This window comes from Engystomops pustulosus, chromosome 2 (assembly GCF_040894005.1).
Source record: "Engystomops pustulosus chromosome 2, aEngPut4.maternal, whole genome shotgun sequence".
Taxonomy (NCBI): Eukaryota; Metazoa; Chordata; class Amphibia; order Anura; family Leptodactylidae; genus Engystomops; species Engystomops pustulosus.
The window spans coordinates 162765019-162779447 of NC_092412.1; the positions used below are offsets into that span (position 1 = coordinate 162765019).

The window sequence follows — 14429 nt, forward strand, 5'->3', positions numbered from 1 at the left end:
CCACATCCCAAAGATGCTCTATTGCATTTAGATCTGGTGACTGTGGAGGCCATTTGAGTACAGTGAACTCATTGTCATGTTCAAGAAACCAGTCTGAGATGATTCCAGCTTTATGACATGGCGCATTATCCTGCTGAAAGTAGCCATCAGATGTTGGGTACATTGTGGTCATAAAGGGATGGACATGGTCAGCAACAATACTCAGGTAGGCTGTGGCGTTGTAACGATGCTCAATTGGAACCAAGGGGCCCAAAGAGTGCCAAGAAAATATTCCCCACACCATGACACCACCACCACCAGCCTGAACCGTTGATACAAGGCAGGATGGATCCATGCTTTCATGTTGTTGACACCAAATTCTTACCCTACCATCCGAATGTCGCAGCAGAAATCGAGACTCATCAGACCAGGCAACGTTTTTCCAATCTTCTACTGTCTAATTTCGATGAGCTTGTGCAAATTGTAGCCTCAGTTTCCTGTTCTTAGCTGAAAGGAGTGGCACCCGGTGTGGTCTTCTGCTGCTGTAGCCCATCTGCCTCAAAGTTCGACGTACTGTGCGTTCAGAGATGCTCTTCTGCCTACCTTGGTTGTAACGGGTGTCGATTTGAGTCACTGTTGCCTTTCTATCAGCTCGAACCAGTCTGCCCATTCTCTTCTGACCTCTGGCATCAACAAGGCATTTCCGCCCACAGAACTGCCGGTCACTGGATGTTTTTTCTTTTTCGGACCATTCTCTGTAAACCCTAGAGATGGCTGTGCGTGAAAATCCCAGTAGATCAGCAGTTTCTGAAATACGCAGACCAGCCCTTCTGGCACCAACAACCATGCCAAACCAAAGGCACTCAAATCACCTTTCTTCCCCATACTGATGCTCGGTTTGAACTGCAGGAGATTGTCTTGACCATGTCTACATGCCTAAATGCACTGAGTTGCCGCCATGTGATTGGCTGATTAGAAATTAAGTGTTAACGAGCAGTTGGACAGGTGTACCTAATAAAGTGACCGGTGAGTGTATATGCTTTAATAAAAGTTACCTGATTTAAAAAAAGAAAATGCATGTGTTTTTGTATGTTTGCCATGCGTTTGGCTGGTTTCCATCTGTTGATCTTCATTTCTAGTGTAGGCAGCTGTGAAACGGATAAAAACCTGTCAAACGCATGGTAAACATACAAAACATGAGTTTTCAGTCCGTTTAAAAGCGGACCAAGGGTGCGACCACACGTTCACCCTCACGGCGCGTTCACAACTTGGGTTTTGGCCTGCGTTTCGATTGCATTTGAAATGCATTACTGCAGTTGAGGAGTTAGATTTGCCTAATTACATTAATGTTTACATTTATTAATCAAACGCATGTGTAAGGGTGCGGTCACACATTGCAGTTAAAACTGCATTGCAATCAGCTTTGAGGTGGTTTTAGGTGCAGTTTTGTCAATTTAACAGGTGAAAGACATGAACTGAACGAGTGAATTTGATTTTGAAGGGAAAACCTGCTCCACAAAAGTCATTCACCTGTTCAGTTCATGTCTTTCACCTGTTCAATTGACAAAACCTAAAACCATCTCAAAGCTGATTGCAATGCAGTTTTAACTGCAACGTGTGACTGTACCCTAAACGTTGCTTTTGGCATGCGTTTTGTAAATGAAAATGTTAACAGTAATATAATTAGGCAAATCTCCTCTCCTTAGTTGTTGTAATGCGTTTCAAATGCAATGAAAACGCAGGCCAAAATGCAACCCGTGAACGCGCCCTGAGGGTGCAACCACATGTTCAGTTTTTCATATGCAATTTTTGATGCCTAAACCTGGAATAAAGCAAAAGTAGGAGGAGGAGCATCACCTTTCAATTGTTTGACTCAACTCATTATCATCCACACATGCTTTTGGGTGATGCCACATGTCATGTTTTTGAACCGTTTTAAAGCATGCATTTGCAGTCCGTTTAAAAACGCATGCATTTTTAAAATGAGTTTTTAATCGGACTGATAAAGCATGCTTTAAAACAGTCCAAAAACGCAACGGGGACATTGCCTTTAGGGTGCAGCCACACAGTGCATATTTAAACTTAATGGGAACGCATGCGTTTTTGTATGTTTACCATGCGTTTGGCTGGTTTTAATGTGTTTCACAGCCTACACTTCTAGAAATGAAGATAAACAGGTTCAAACCAGCCAAACGCATGGTAAACATAAAAAAATGCATGCATAATAAAAATGCATGAGTTTTTATACGAACTGAAAACGCATTCGTTTTTATACGGACTGAAAACGATCCAAGAACGCAACGTGTGGCAGTTCCCTATTTCTTGGTCATTTTGAATTTGGTATTTGCATATACCTCTTGTTGTTACTTTGCACTGACTATGATACTAACTTTGTTTTCTGAATGTACTATCCTGGTTTATCTTGGCTCCCTGGCAATTCTTTTCTCCTTTGCTTTACTGTTTGCTTTGCTTTGTTGTCCAATTAAGGGGCCATAATTTAGAGGGTTGGTCAGTAGAAAAGGGACAGTTTAGGGGTTTGGTTTAAGGCCTTCACTACCTTTTCCCTCTCTTGTCCAGTGACCATAACTCCAGACTAAGTCACCATTGTAGAGACGTTATGGTAAACAAATCATCTGTTTCTTGCTCCATAACTTATGGCAGTGATTTTCAACCAGTGTGCCGTGGTACACTAGTGTGCCGCGACAAATGGTTGGGTGTGCCGCGGGGAAAGTTCCCCAAACTATGGTGCCCCCTGTGTTTTGTTTCCCGACAAAGCGCAGTGATGCGCAGTCATGGCTTCTTACAATGTAGGAGACGCGTACAATAACACATGCGTTGAACCTCGCGCGACAAAATGACGTCACCGAGGCCAGCGCGTCATCCTGAGAGCGGAGAGACTCTTGCATTTGCCCACCGCCAAGGTAATGCCCACCAATAATGCTGACTATTTGAGCTTTTGCCTGAGTATACGAACTGCTGGCAGAATACTCAGCATATGAGCTGGCACTTTTAGTACTCCAGCTGTATACTGCATATAACAATGAAAAATGTAAAATGAGAAATACTATAGTCATGAGGCTGGAGTACTACAAGTACCAGCTCATATGCTGAGTATATGAGCTGAACTTGTACTCTGGCCTCATGGCCATAGTACTTCTCATTGTACCCCTTTATTTTGCAGTATATGAGCCACATAATAATCAGCACCATATAATAAAAACAAGGAGAAACTGAGAACTGTTGAGGAAGAGCTTCATGTGTGTCTTTCCACCATTCCTGCCAGGATATCCCTTTTGTGTTTATCGAAACAGGCCCAGGTTTCACAATGAGTAAATACATTTAGAATCTATATTATTAACTATATGTATAATATGACTGTTTTAGTGTCATTTTGTGCTATTTTGGTTGGTGGTGTGCCCCAGGATTTTCTAAGTATAAAAAGTGTGCCGCGGCTCAAAAAAGGTTGAAAATCACTGACTTATGGTCTATTCACAAGCCTTACCGCGCAGACCTATTTGAAGGGGTTGGCCACTTTACTTTTTTTCTGCAATATGTGGGGACAGGATATTAGGTAAGCACAACATTCTTGATATTCAGAAATGGCCTTTACCTCTTTAGCCAGTCATTCCGTTCCATAAAATGGCAGGATATGGAGGGTCATTTTATCTTAACTGTTCATGACCAATCTGTCATAAATTATGACAGTATTTATGAATACGGGCTGAGCCCTCTTCATAGCCGGTAAGTGTTTGCTGCATATTGTATAGTGTTCACCCGTCAATTGGCACCGACATACTGGCTGAAATTCCTGAGACGTGGAACAACGGGGAGCAGCGATCTGTTGCTATGGCAGCCTCCGGTCCTACAAAGTTCTCATGTGCGGTTTGCACATTATCATGCATGATGTGTAAAATCCCCATATACCGCTATGCTGTAATATGGTAGGATCAATCAGACAACCTAGAGTTAAACTACCCTAGGGGATCTGACAAATAGTAACACAAATTAATAAAAACAAAAATTCAAATCACTCCCTTTCCCTAGAACTGATACAAATATAAATAAACAGTAAAAATCATAATATCGCGCATCCCAAATTGTCCAATCTATCAAAATATAACAGCGTTTAACCCTGTAACGGAAAATAGCAGCCAGAGTTGAAAATGCTACTTTTTGCCATTTTGCCAATATAAAAAATTCAATAAACAGTGATCAAAAGGCTGTAAAGTCCTAAAGTTGCAAAAAATTACACCTCTCGTGGCTCCGTACACTGAAGTATAAAAAAGTTATTAGCACCAGAACATGACAAAATAAAGAATCTTTTTTTGTACAGGAGGTTTTAATCTTTGCAAATGTATAAAAACATTATAAAACCTATATAAATTTGCTTTACATTTCAAGAAAGTGTTGCCGCACTTTTAATAGCTGTATAAATGACCTATTATCGTGCCACCACATTAAAAGAAAAGTGGCCAACCCCTTTAAGTATATTTAATCTAGTATAAGAAAATTAAAGGTTTTAATAAAAGGGTAATCTTTGATTTTATTTACCATTATAATGATAACTAAAGAATATGTATAATTTTGTTTTGTTCTCCACTTGACCAATATTCCTAAATGACAGAATAACGTTTTGTATGAACTATTTGCCAAAATATTTATATCCTAAATAATATGTCTGGGGTCATACACAGGACTGTGTGTATAATGTACATGATATCCAAAAAGTTTAAATAAGGATTACCTAATGATTCAAAAAAGCCAAATCTAGTGTAAACTATACAATGTGTATCTAAACTATCTAACAAATCACAGAAGTAAGATACCGGCTATAAAACTTAAAGGGGTATTCTCGTCTGGGCATTAACATTCAGTTTGATAAATCTGCCATTAATAAACATTTCTTCAATTGGATGTTATTAAAAAAAATGTTCCTGTGTGAAGATAATTTTCCATAAATGTAGTGATTTTGTCCCTTAGAAACGAGATAGCTTCCCCGGATACGGCCACCTCTGCTGGAGGGATTGCACAAAGAAACAAAAGGTTTTTGTATATGAAATGTCCGGGAGTTACTGTATGTCCCACATCCGTCCTGTGGGAATGATTGCTGAATCCAGGTGGTCCGGCAGGACCCTATAGCGCAAGTCTGGCCACCGCTGCCAGAGAGTGACGTGGTCGTATCCGAGGAAGCCATCTCATTTCTAAGGGACTACATTTATGAGGAATTATCTTCACACGGGATAATTTTTTTTAATAACATCCAATTGAAGAAATGTTTATATATGGCAGATTAATGAAACTGAATGTGAATGCCGAGACGAGAATACCCCTTTAAGTTTTCTATTTACATTGAACAATAAAAAGGAACATTCTTACCAAGTCAGGTATACTGAGTCTGTATGAGGGGTCCTGTATCTTCGTATTACCTTAATTCTATAGGTTTCCCTATAATCTCATCAGACTCCCGTCCTGACAAGGACAGTACCCATGTTGTCCCTAAACATGTGCACTCGATTGCCCATATCACAAAATACTATACATGTTCTCCATTGGTAATATCGATAAGCCGCTATAGGAGTACAAACTATAGGGCAGCCCCTGGAATCCTGGACTTGATAACACGCAGTCCTTCCAAAAGGGTCTCCCATATGGTAAAAAGTATTACTAGTTACAATACCACCTGAACTAGTGAGTGCCGCTATTGTGTGGTGGTCTTCCTTATATTTAATTAACTCCACCCCCATTAAGAATATATAGACATACTTGTCTCATGACATGGGGTCCTGTTTTACTACCTCGTCACTCATTTCCGTTGTGTACAAATACGAGGACGCCATCGGGGTTGCTGCACAAGTGCCACTAGAAGCCGCTGCATTCCACAGTGGAACTGCATTCCACTGGAAGTCGCAATGACCACGACCCCGGAAGCCACCACGTTCCACAGTGAAATGTGCATTGTCCATATTCCCCCATGTCTCATGGGGGAGTACACACACCATCTGCGCATGCTCCCACCAGTGCCCGGGAGCTCTGCCAATAGGGTATTCATATGTGCTTCACTCTAGAATGCATGGATATGCGTTAAGCTTATTAAATCCCTGCGCCTGCACACATCAAGTATATTGCTATCGCAAATTCTTCTCTTATGCATGTGTGCTGGATGAGAAGTAGAAAATATTAAAATAAATTATAATAAATAATATGACAGTGGAAAAGAACAGAGGAGAATCTGTCAGGTGATGCAGACCTATGGGATAACCTTGACATAATGTAATAAGTATAGGTATTAGTAATCCTCATAAGGGCAAGGAAGACATTAGCAAACTGCATCTTATTTAAACTTCAAGCAACTAAAGGATATGGTTTTTAAGTAGCATGTTTCATATTACTATCGGATAGCTGCACCCTGTTATTAAAGTACATATGTACAAACATATATTACCCATATTCAAAGCACAGATTTCCACTGGTCTAATGTCCATTCCTTGTGTACTTTAGTCCAAACAAGTTGCTTGTTGCCTGTCCTTAGCAGTGGTTTTCTAACAGCTATGTTACCATGAAGGCCTGCTGCACACAGTCTCTTCTTAACAGTTATTGTAGAGGTCTGTCTGCTGCTAGACTTCTGTGTGGCATTGACCTGGTCTCTTATCTAAGCTGCTGTTAACCTGCGATTTCTGAGGCTGGTGACTCGGATGAACTTATCCTCTGCAGCGGAGGTGACTCTTAGTTTCCTTTCCTGGGGTGGTCCTCATGTGAGCGAGTTTCTTTGTAGTGCTTAATAGTTTTTGCAACTGCACTTGGTGACACTTTCAACGTTTCAATGTAAAGAAATTAAGGCCACTCCTTTTTCTGTACCAAGATGCTTTTTTCAAGCCATACTACAAATTCTAACAGTCTATTCAGTAGAATTATCAGCTGTATATTCATCTAACATCTGCACAATACAACTGATGATCCAACTCCATTTATAAGGCAAGTAATTGAACACCTGTGATGTGAAAACCTTTTCTGGAAGCCAAGAGTGCGCAAAGCCGTAATCAAAGCAAAAGGTGGCTACTTTGAAGAACCTGGGATATAAGACATATTTTCAGTTGTTTCACACTTTTTTGTTAAGTACATAATTCCACGTGTTTCAAGTGGGAATTTAGGTACAAGAAATTTACATTCGTCATCACTAATCAGGTTGTCTTGCCTTTCCAAAGAAATAATATCCTTTAGTTTGGCTTCATATTTTAATGTTGGATCCCTCTCCAAAACTTCAGAACTGGTGGTATCCTTTAAGAGTACATAGTGTCTTATGTGTTTCTATGTCTAGGGCCACCTTGTACCCCCCTTATCTGACTATATGGGAAACACATGTTTATCTGAATGAAGTTGACCCCCCCCCCCCGCACCTGAAATTGCAGTCAATTGAGCTACGTTTCTGCTGGTTTGTGCTGCTCAAATTTTTGTTTGTGCTGCTTTTGTTTTGATTATTAAAGGTCAAAAGGTCAACCCCCCCACTTCCCGCCACATTAACTGAATCAAGAAAAACTGGTGTCAAACGTTAGTGCTACATGTGTACTGGTTTGTTTAGCAAAAATTTTCATTTTGCTGTTATCACTTTTAAGGTATGTTTAGGTGTTTACATAGGTTTGGGTGTTAAGGATGAACTGGTAAAAAAACAAACCTAGTGACACTTCTCTGGTTTGATCACCAGGGGGTGCTATCTAACACATTGTAGTTAGGAAGGAAATTACGAATATATTAAAAATGATAGCAGCACATACAAAATTCTTTCCTACAAAAACCAGCACAACTTTTGACACCAGATTTGTTTGATTCAGTTAATGGACGGGGGGGGGGGGGACTGACATTTTGACCATTACAATTTTTTTAATATATTTAAAACAAAAGCAGCACAAACAAAAATGTGTGCAGCACAAACCAGCACAAACGTAGCACAATTGATTGGCACCAGTTTTGTTCGATTTGGGCACTGTGGGGGGGCTGGTTGACCTGTAATGACCTCTAGGAACGTTTATTAATACCTTGAAAACCATAGCGGCACAAACAAAAACTTTGGCTGCACAAATGTAGCACAGAAGTTTGACACCAACTTTGTTTGATTTGAACAAGGTGGGGGGCATCTTCACTCAGGTATATGGGTACTGTCCTTGTCAGGGCGAGAGTCTGCCGGCATTATAGGGATACCTATAAAATTAGCATAATACGAAGATTCAGGACCCCTCATAGTTCCCTGAGACTTGACACACCTAACTTGATAAGAACGTTCCTTTTTATCTCTTTGAGCAATTTTGATCTATAATACTAATATGTGGTAAAGAAATTGTAATTTTGATGTAAAAAGTAGAATAGTAGATTATTACCTAATATTTATAAAATATAACTAAATGGATTTTTTATTGCAGAAATGAATAGAACAAGTGCAGTTTGCCTGTGAAGTGTGCAGGGGGTGCTTGATTTCTCGAATTGTGGTGCACATTCTTTATGAATCTGGTGCCCCCTGCACTGCTTTTTTTGGTGCAGTTTGTTCATGCGGCACATGTCGGACAGAATTGTAGCGCATCGTCCAACTGAACAAAAACAATCCCCTTTGGTGGACATTTTTTTCAGTCTTGTCAGTCACAGTGCCACAATGCAGCTGTGACACAAAATTGGTTCAGATACTTTATAAATACATGTGCAAGCAGTTTGCACATTGTTTCTAGTGCAAACTCAGACAGAAAACTGGTGCAAACACTTTGTACTTGAATAGAACTTTAGCAGAAAAAGTCACAGGCCCACCTTTATCAGAGATGAGGAAAGCAGAAGTCATTACCAACATTTTCAAGTTCCTTTATCTGACTGCTGTCAGTGGAGTACAAAACAAAAAGCTGTTAGTCTACCATAAAAAGTCTACCATAAAAATCAAGCATGATAAACTAGGGACACTTAATCAATTGTAAATCAAGGCACTGTGACTGTGGTATATGTGTTAATCATGCACTCCTTCCTTCTAAAATAAACTTTTATAATTATGCTAATGAGTCTGAAGGGCTCATTACCATGACAATCAAGCATGATGAACCATAAACACTTAATCATAGATCCAGCCACTGTGACTGTGGTAAATATGTTAACCATGGCATCCTTCCTTCTAAAATCAAATTTTATAATTATACTTATGAGTCTGGGTGGATGTTTCCAGAGCCCCTCAGTGCTGTATCATCACAGGCTGTTACAATGAGCAGAGCAGGTCTCCCCCTCACCCTTGCAAATGCTGCTTCTAGATTACACAGGAGGTTGGGTGAGACTTGTTCTGCTCATTATGAATCTGCAGCACTGGGGGAGGGGGCTCTGTTAATGCCCCCAGAGCTCATTGGCATAATTTTAAAAGTTGACTTTAGAAGGAAGGAGTTAATGGAAGAAGAATATTAGCACTGTCACAGTGCAGTGAGTAAGTGTCCCTGATTTATCATGATTGATTTTGATGGTAGTTTTCTTTTCAATAAAACAGGGTTCCCCTGTGCAGAACATAGGAACATTTTTCTTTACAAAGTTTACTAATATCATCTTCACTATTGATTTATAGAATTTTGCTTAAAGTTTGGTTACTCTTTTATAATGGGGAGAAGGGGTTAAAGACCTACGAAGTACATGGTTGGTGGGTATTGTCATGGGTCCATTAGAAATGTCATTACATACTGACCTCTTCATTTAAAGTATGTTTCATATAGATTTTGCTATTGTATAATTATTGTATAACATGTTATAAATAGCTGCAACAAACACATCAAAATTTGCACATTGAGTTACATCAAACACTCCTGTTCTCAGACAACTGTACTTGATATATAAACCCTCAAGATCACTAATTTACTACTTTAAAAAAAAACTTACCTTGCAGCCTTCACATGCATGCACCCCATAATGGAAGCCAGAAGCTTTGTCACCACATATCTTGCAGTCCACGTTATGCACAGTATGTTGCTGCCCTGCAGTACCTGACAGTTGTTCATCTGCAGATGGAGACTTAGGATGGAGTTCTGAAAAATGAAGTTGACACTTGATTACCATATATAGTTGACAATATGCCAACCCAAATATAAGCCTAGACCCCTAATTTTACCACAAATAACTTTAAAAACATACTGATTCGAGTATAAGCCTAGGGTGCAAAATGTATTAAAAGCGAAGGAAAAACACTCTTGGCACCTAAGGTGAACCTTTAACATGGGGCGTGCGACAGACTTTGCATGTTAAATCTGGCGCATGGTCCGACTGAGCACCAGAACGCCCCCTAATTTGTGTCTCATGGTGCTTAGGTGCAGCTGCGCCACAAAGCTCATGTGTGACACATTTGTGGTGCAGACACTTTTTAAATACCTGTGCAAGCAGTTTTCACTAGAAAGAACCTGCCCCAATTGCCCACTTCCAATTGCACAGACTGCGGTACACAGCTAGAAATCACAGTACATATGGTTCCAAGCAAGAAATAGCACCAGTATAACGTGTGAATAACTTTATTTAAGGGATGCTGTACAGGAACGATGTGGGGCCTAGTTAGGGTGGGAAATGCATTGGTCACAACCTCCTCAAGTAATGTAATGCCCCATGCAGTCCTCCCCCCAGTAAATAAATGCTTCATGCACCTCCCTTGTAATGAAATGTCCTGCAGCAGCCCCTCTAGTAATGATATGGCCTGCAGCCCCCTAATAAATGAAATGCCCTGCAGCCTCATATTAGTGAAATGTTCCGCAGCTCCCCTTTTAATGAAATGCTCTGCAGCCCCCCTATTTATGAAATGCTATGCAGCCCCCCTATTTATGAAATGCTCTGCAGCCCCCTAATTAATGAAATGCCTTGCAGACCCCCTTTTAATGAAATGCTCTGCAGCCCCCCTTTTATTGAAATGCTTTGCAGCCCCCTATTAATGAAAATATAACAGTCTGACCGGAGCTCCTTGTGTGTCCTTTTATATATCCTTTGATAAATCGACGATTTCACTCCTTTCCCAACTATGTTCCAAATTCTTCAGTACACTTCCACACAAACGGTATTTGGATGGGAATAGATCGCTATTCAGACAGTTTTAAGCTGCGTTTTCTTGCATCCTGTAGCCAAACAGCTACTATAGAAGAGATTAAGCAGCAGATAGGGTAGTATGTTCAAATATATGGAATTTATTTTATTAAAACATACTCACAAAATAGAATAAAATCATGCGCATATAAAATCCACCATGTGGACGCCAGACTTGCTAGTTCGCCCGACCCAGGGTTTCGCTACCACGGCTTCTTCCGGGGCGTTGCTGGCTAGTCGGCTGTCGGCAGCCAATCCCTGCTCGGGATGTCAGCAGCGCGGGAGACTCAACTTGAGAAAGTTGTTGGCACCTGAAGAGAAGCAGCAGCCTCCCCATAGCAGCCAGGAATCAGCCAAAGCTAAGTGCTCCCTCCCCCAAGTGTCTCCTCACACTCTGCCTTAACCCCTTAGTGTCCTGTGTGCAGGAGCAGCTAAGAAGCTCCTGAGTGTCCCTTACAGACCCCTCTGCATCATCCCCTCATACCTTCCCCCACCACCCACTGCATTTCTACATTAATGTGAGGTTCTGCAGCAGCTGTTGTGATACAATCAGTGATAAATGTGGTGCGGTCAGTAATAAATGTGGAGCAGTCAGTAGTAAATGTGGTGCAGTCGGTAATAAATGTGATGCAGTCAGTAATAAATGTGATACGGTCAGTAATAAATGTGGTGCAGTCAGTAATAAATGTGATGCAGTCAGTAATAAATGTGATGCAGTCAGTAATAAATGTGGAGCAGTTAGTAATAAATGTGGAGCAGTCAGTAATAAATGTGGTGCAGTCAGTAATAAATGTGGAGCAGTCAGTATTAAATGTGGTGCAGTCGGTAATAAATGTGGTGCAGTCGGTAATAAATGTGGAGCAGTCGGTAATAAATGTGGAGCAGTGGGTAATAAATGTGGAGCAGTCAGTAATAAATGTGGAGCAGTCGGTAATAAATGTGATGCACGTTCAGACTAAGCAGTAACAGCCCCTTTAGGTGACATTATTCTGTCTGATTTGTGTATTATAATGTTCTGCAACAGCTTAAGTGTAAATAGGGAGGTTCTGCAGCAGCTGGCTCGTGTGTTGGGGGGTTCCGTCGGCAGTTGGCTCGTGTATTGGGGGGGTTCTGCAGCGGGTGGTGCATGTGTCGGGGGGTTCTGCAGCGGGTGGTGCATGTATCGGGGGGTTCTGCAGCGGGTGGTGCATGTATCGGGGGGTTCTGCAGCGGGTGGTGCATGTATCGGGGGTTCTGCAGCGGGTGGTGCATGTATCGGGGGGTTCTGCAGAATTATTATTACATCTATTAATACAGTAAACAGGGTATAAGGAGTCCTTCTGCAGAGCTTCATCCACTGCCGGTGTCTGTTATTCCCCTCCATTATAGAAAAAGATAGTGGAAACCCATGTAACACTAAGGACCAATGGTTGCAGGGGGCCCCAGCCAAAAATTTGCTATGGGGCCCACTCATTCCTAGTTACGCCACTGACTAACAAGAATGTTCTACCAGGAGGAAAATAAAATATCTGTTGTTACACAGCTTTATCCAATCTAATATACCTCAAGACTTCACACCCTCTTCCCCATATTGTAGACCCCCCCCCCATGTTTAATGCTTAACCCCTACCTTCTCACACATAACAAGCAGTGCGTGAGCAGGAGTAACTTAGTCCCTGTTCACACTACTACAAAAACAAGAATTTAGTTCATTATTGGCCAATTCGAAAGATTAACATCTTGAAAGGTAAATTTATCTTCAATGAAGGGTATATGTTTCCATCCCTTATATTGAAAAAAAAAAAAAGATATTTTTGCATAACTCACTTTATATAGAAATCATAAATATGTCAATACCCACAATTGATCCAATGTTAACAAAAATCATACCTATTATATTTATATCGAACTAGAGGGATATTCTTCCATATCCATATGTACACTGAAGTAGTGTTATTACATATCTATATGTTCCATAAAGGAATATGAGTATCCTCCACGTCCATATTAACTTATCCTATTTATGTAGTGTTCATCTGATAGTTAGTAATCCATAATGGTTGGTACCCACTATTTTTCTAGATCTCCTTCAAAGAACATTTCAACTCAAAATCTATTTTAAACCACCCGGTGTTAAAGTCCCTAAATTATATATCCAGTGTCCCTCCCTTCGAATTTTACGTTTATTTGTTCTCCCCGCCAATGTGTTTTTACCTTTTCTACTGCCATAAATCGCAGACCACTAGGGTCTGAATTGTGTACCCTTTTAAAGTGTGCAGAAACGCTATGACTCATGACCCCTTTTTTGATATTTCGGCAATGCTCGGCAATTCTTGTTTTAATTTTTCGGCCTGTTCTCCCTACATACCCCAAATTGCAGGGACACATTAAGATATAAATTACATTCATTGTGTCACAATTCATATCCATATTCAATTTAATTTTGTGCCCATTTACCTCCGTGCAGATTCTATTTTTAATTTTTACTTGTTTTGTTTCTTTGCATGCCTTACATATTTTACAATGTGCAAACTTATTAACTCTATCACGACCACATCTAGGATTGTCATCCTTAATATAGCTATTGGTGAGTATATCCCTCAGGTACGGTGCCCTACGGAACACCACTCTTGGTTTGTCTATTAATTTATCCCCTATTATCGGGTCCCCCTTAAGTACATCCCAGTGCTTTTGTATGATGGATCTGACCTTTAACGCTTCCTTAGAGTATGTAGTGACGAACATAGGATTAATTTTATTGTTATCCTCCTCTATTCTCTTTTTTTCTTTATTCAAAAACAAATCTTCGGGGTATCCCCTTTCTCTAAATCTCTCCTTGATAATCGCTACTTGTTTTTCTCTATCCTGCATATTTGTACAATTTTTCTCAATCCTCCTAATTTGGCCCCTAGGGATATTATCGATCCACGGTCTGTGGTGACAACTGTCAAATTGAATAAAACTATTCACATCTACTGGTTTAAAGTAGTTCCTGCTTTTTATTCTACATCCCTCTCGAAATAGTTCTAAGTCTAAAAAGTGAATAGTGTTTTCATCTCTTTCATGGGTGAAATTCAAATTATATTCATTGTTGTTTATATAATTCATGAATTCATTCAATTCATTATCAGTACCCTTCCATACTATTATGCAGTCATCAATATATCGTTTAAATAAAACAATATTGTTTGAGAAGGTATTTCTTTCACCAAAGATGAAATCCTCCTCCCATTTTTCCATGTACAGGTTGGCGAACGACGGGGCAAATTTGGCCCCCATGGCCGTTCCGCCAACCTGTACATAGAAATGATCATCATACCAGAAATAGTTATGTTCTAGACAAAACTGTATTCCCTTCACCACAAAGTTCTTTTTTAACCAGTCCATCTCCTGACGATTGTCTAGCC

At 40.3% G+C, this 14429-nt stretch overlaps 1 protein-coding gene across 1 annotated transcript in view; it reads right to left on the bottom strand.

The window, feature by feature from the left end:
- Window positions 1-14429, bottom strand: part of PPARD (peroxisome proliferator activated receptor delta) — a 76240-nt gene that overhangs the window by 23649 nt on the left and 38162 nt on the right. Inside the window, exon 2 of the mRNA XM_072137186.1 lies at window positions 9862-10007. Coding sequence (XP_071993287.1) covers window positions 9862-10007 — 146 coding nt within the window. The remainder of the gene's footprint in view (window positions 1-9861; window positions 10008-14429) is intronic.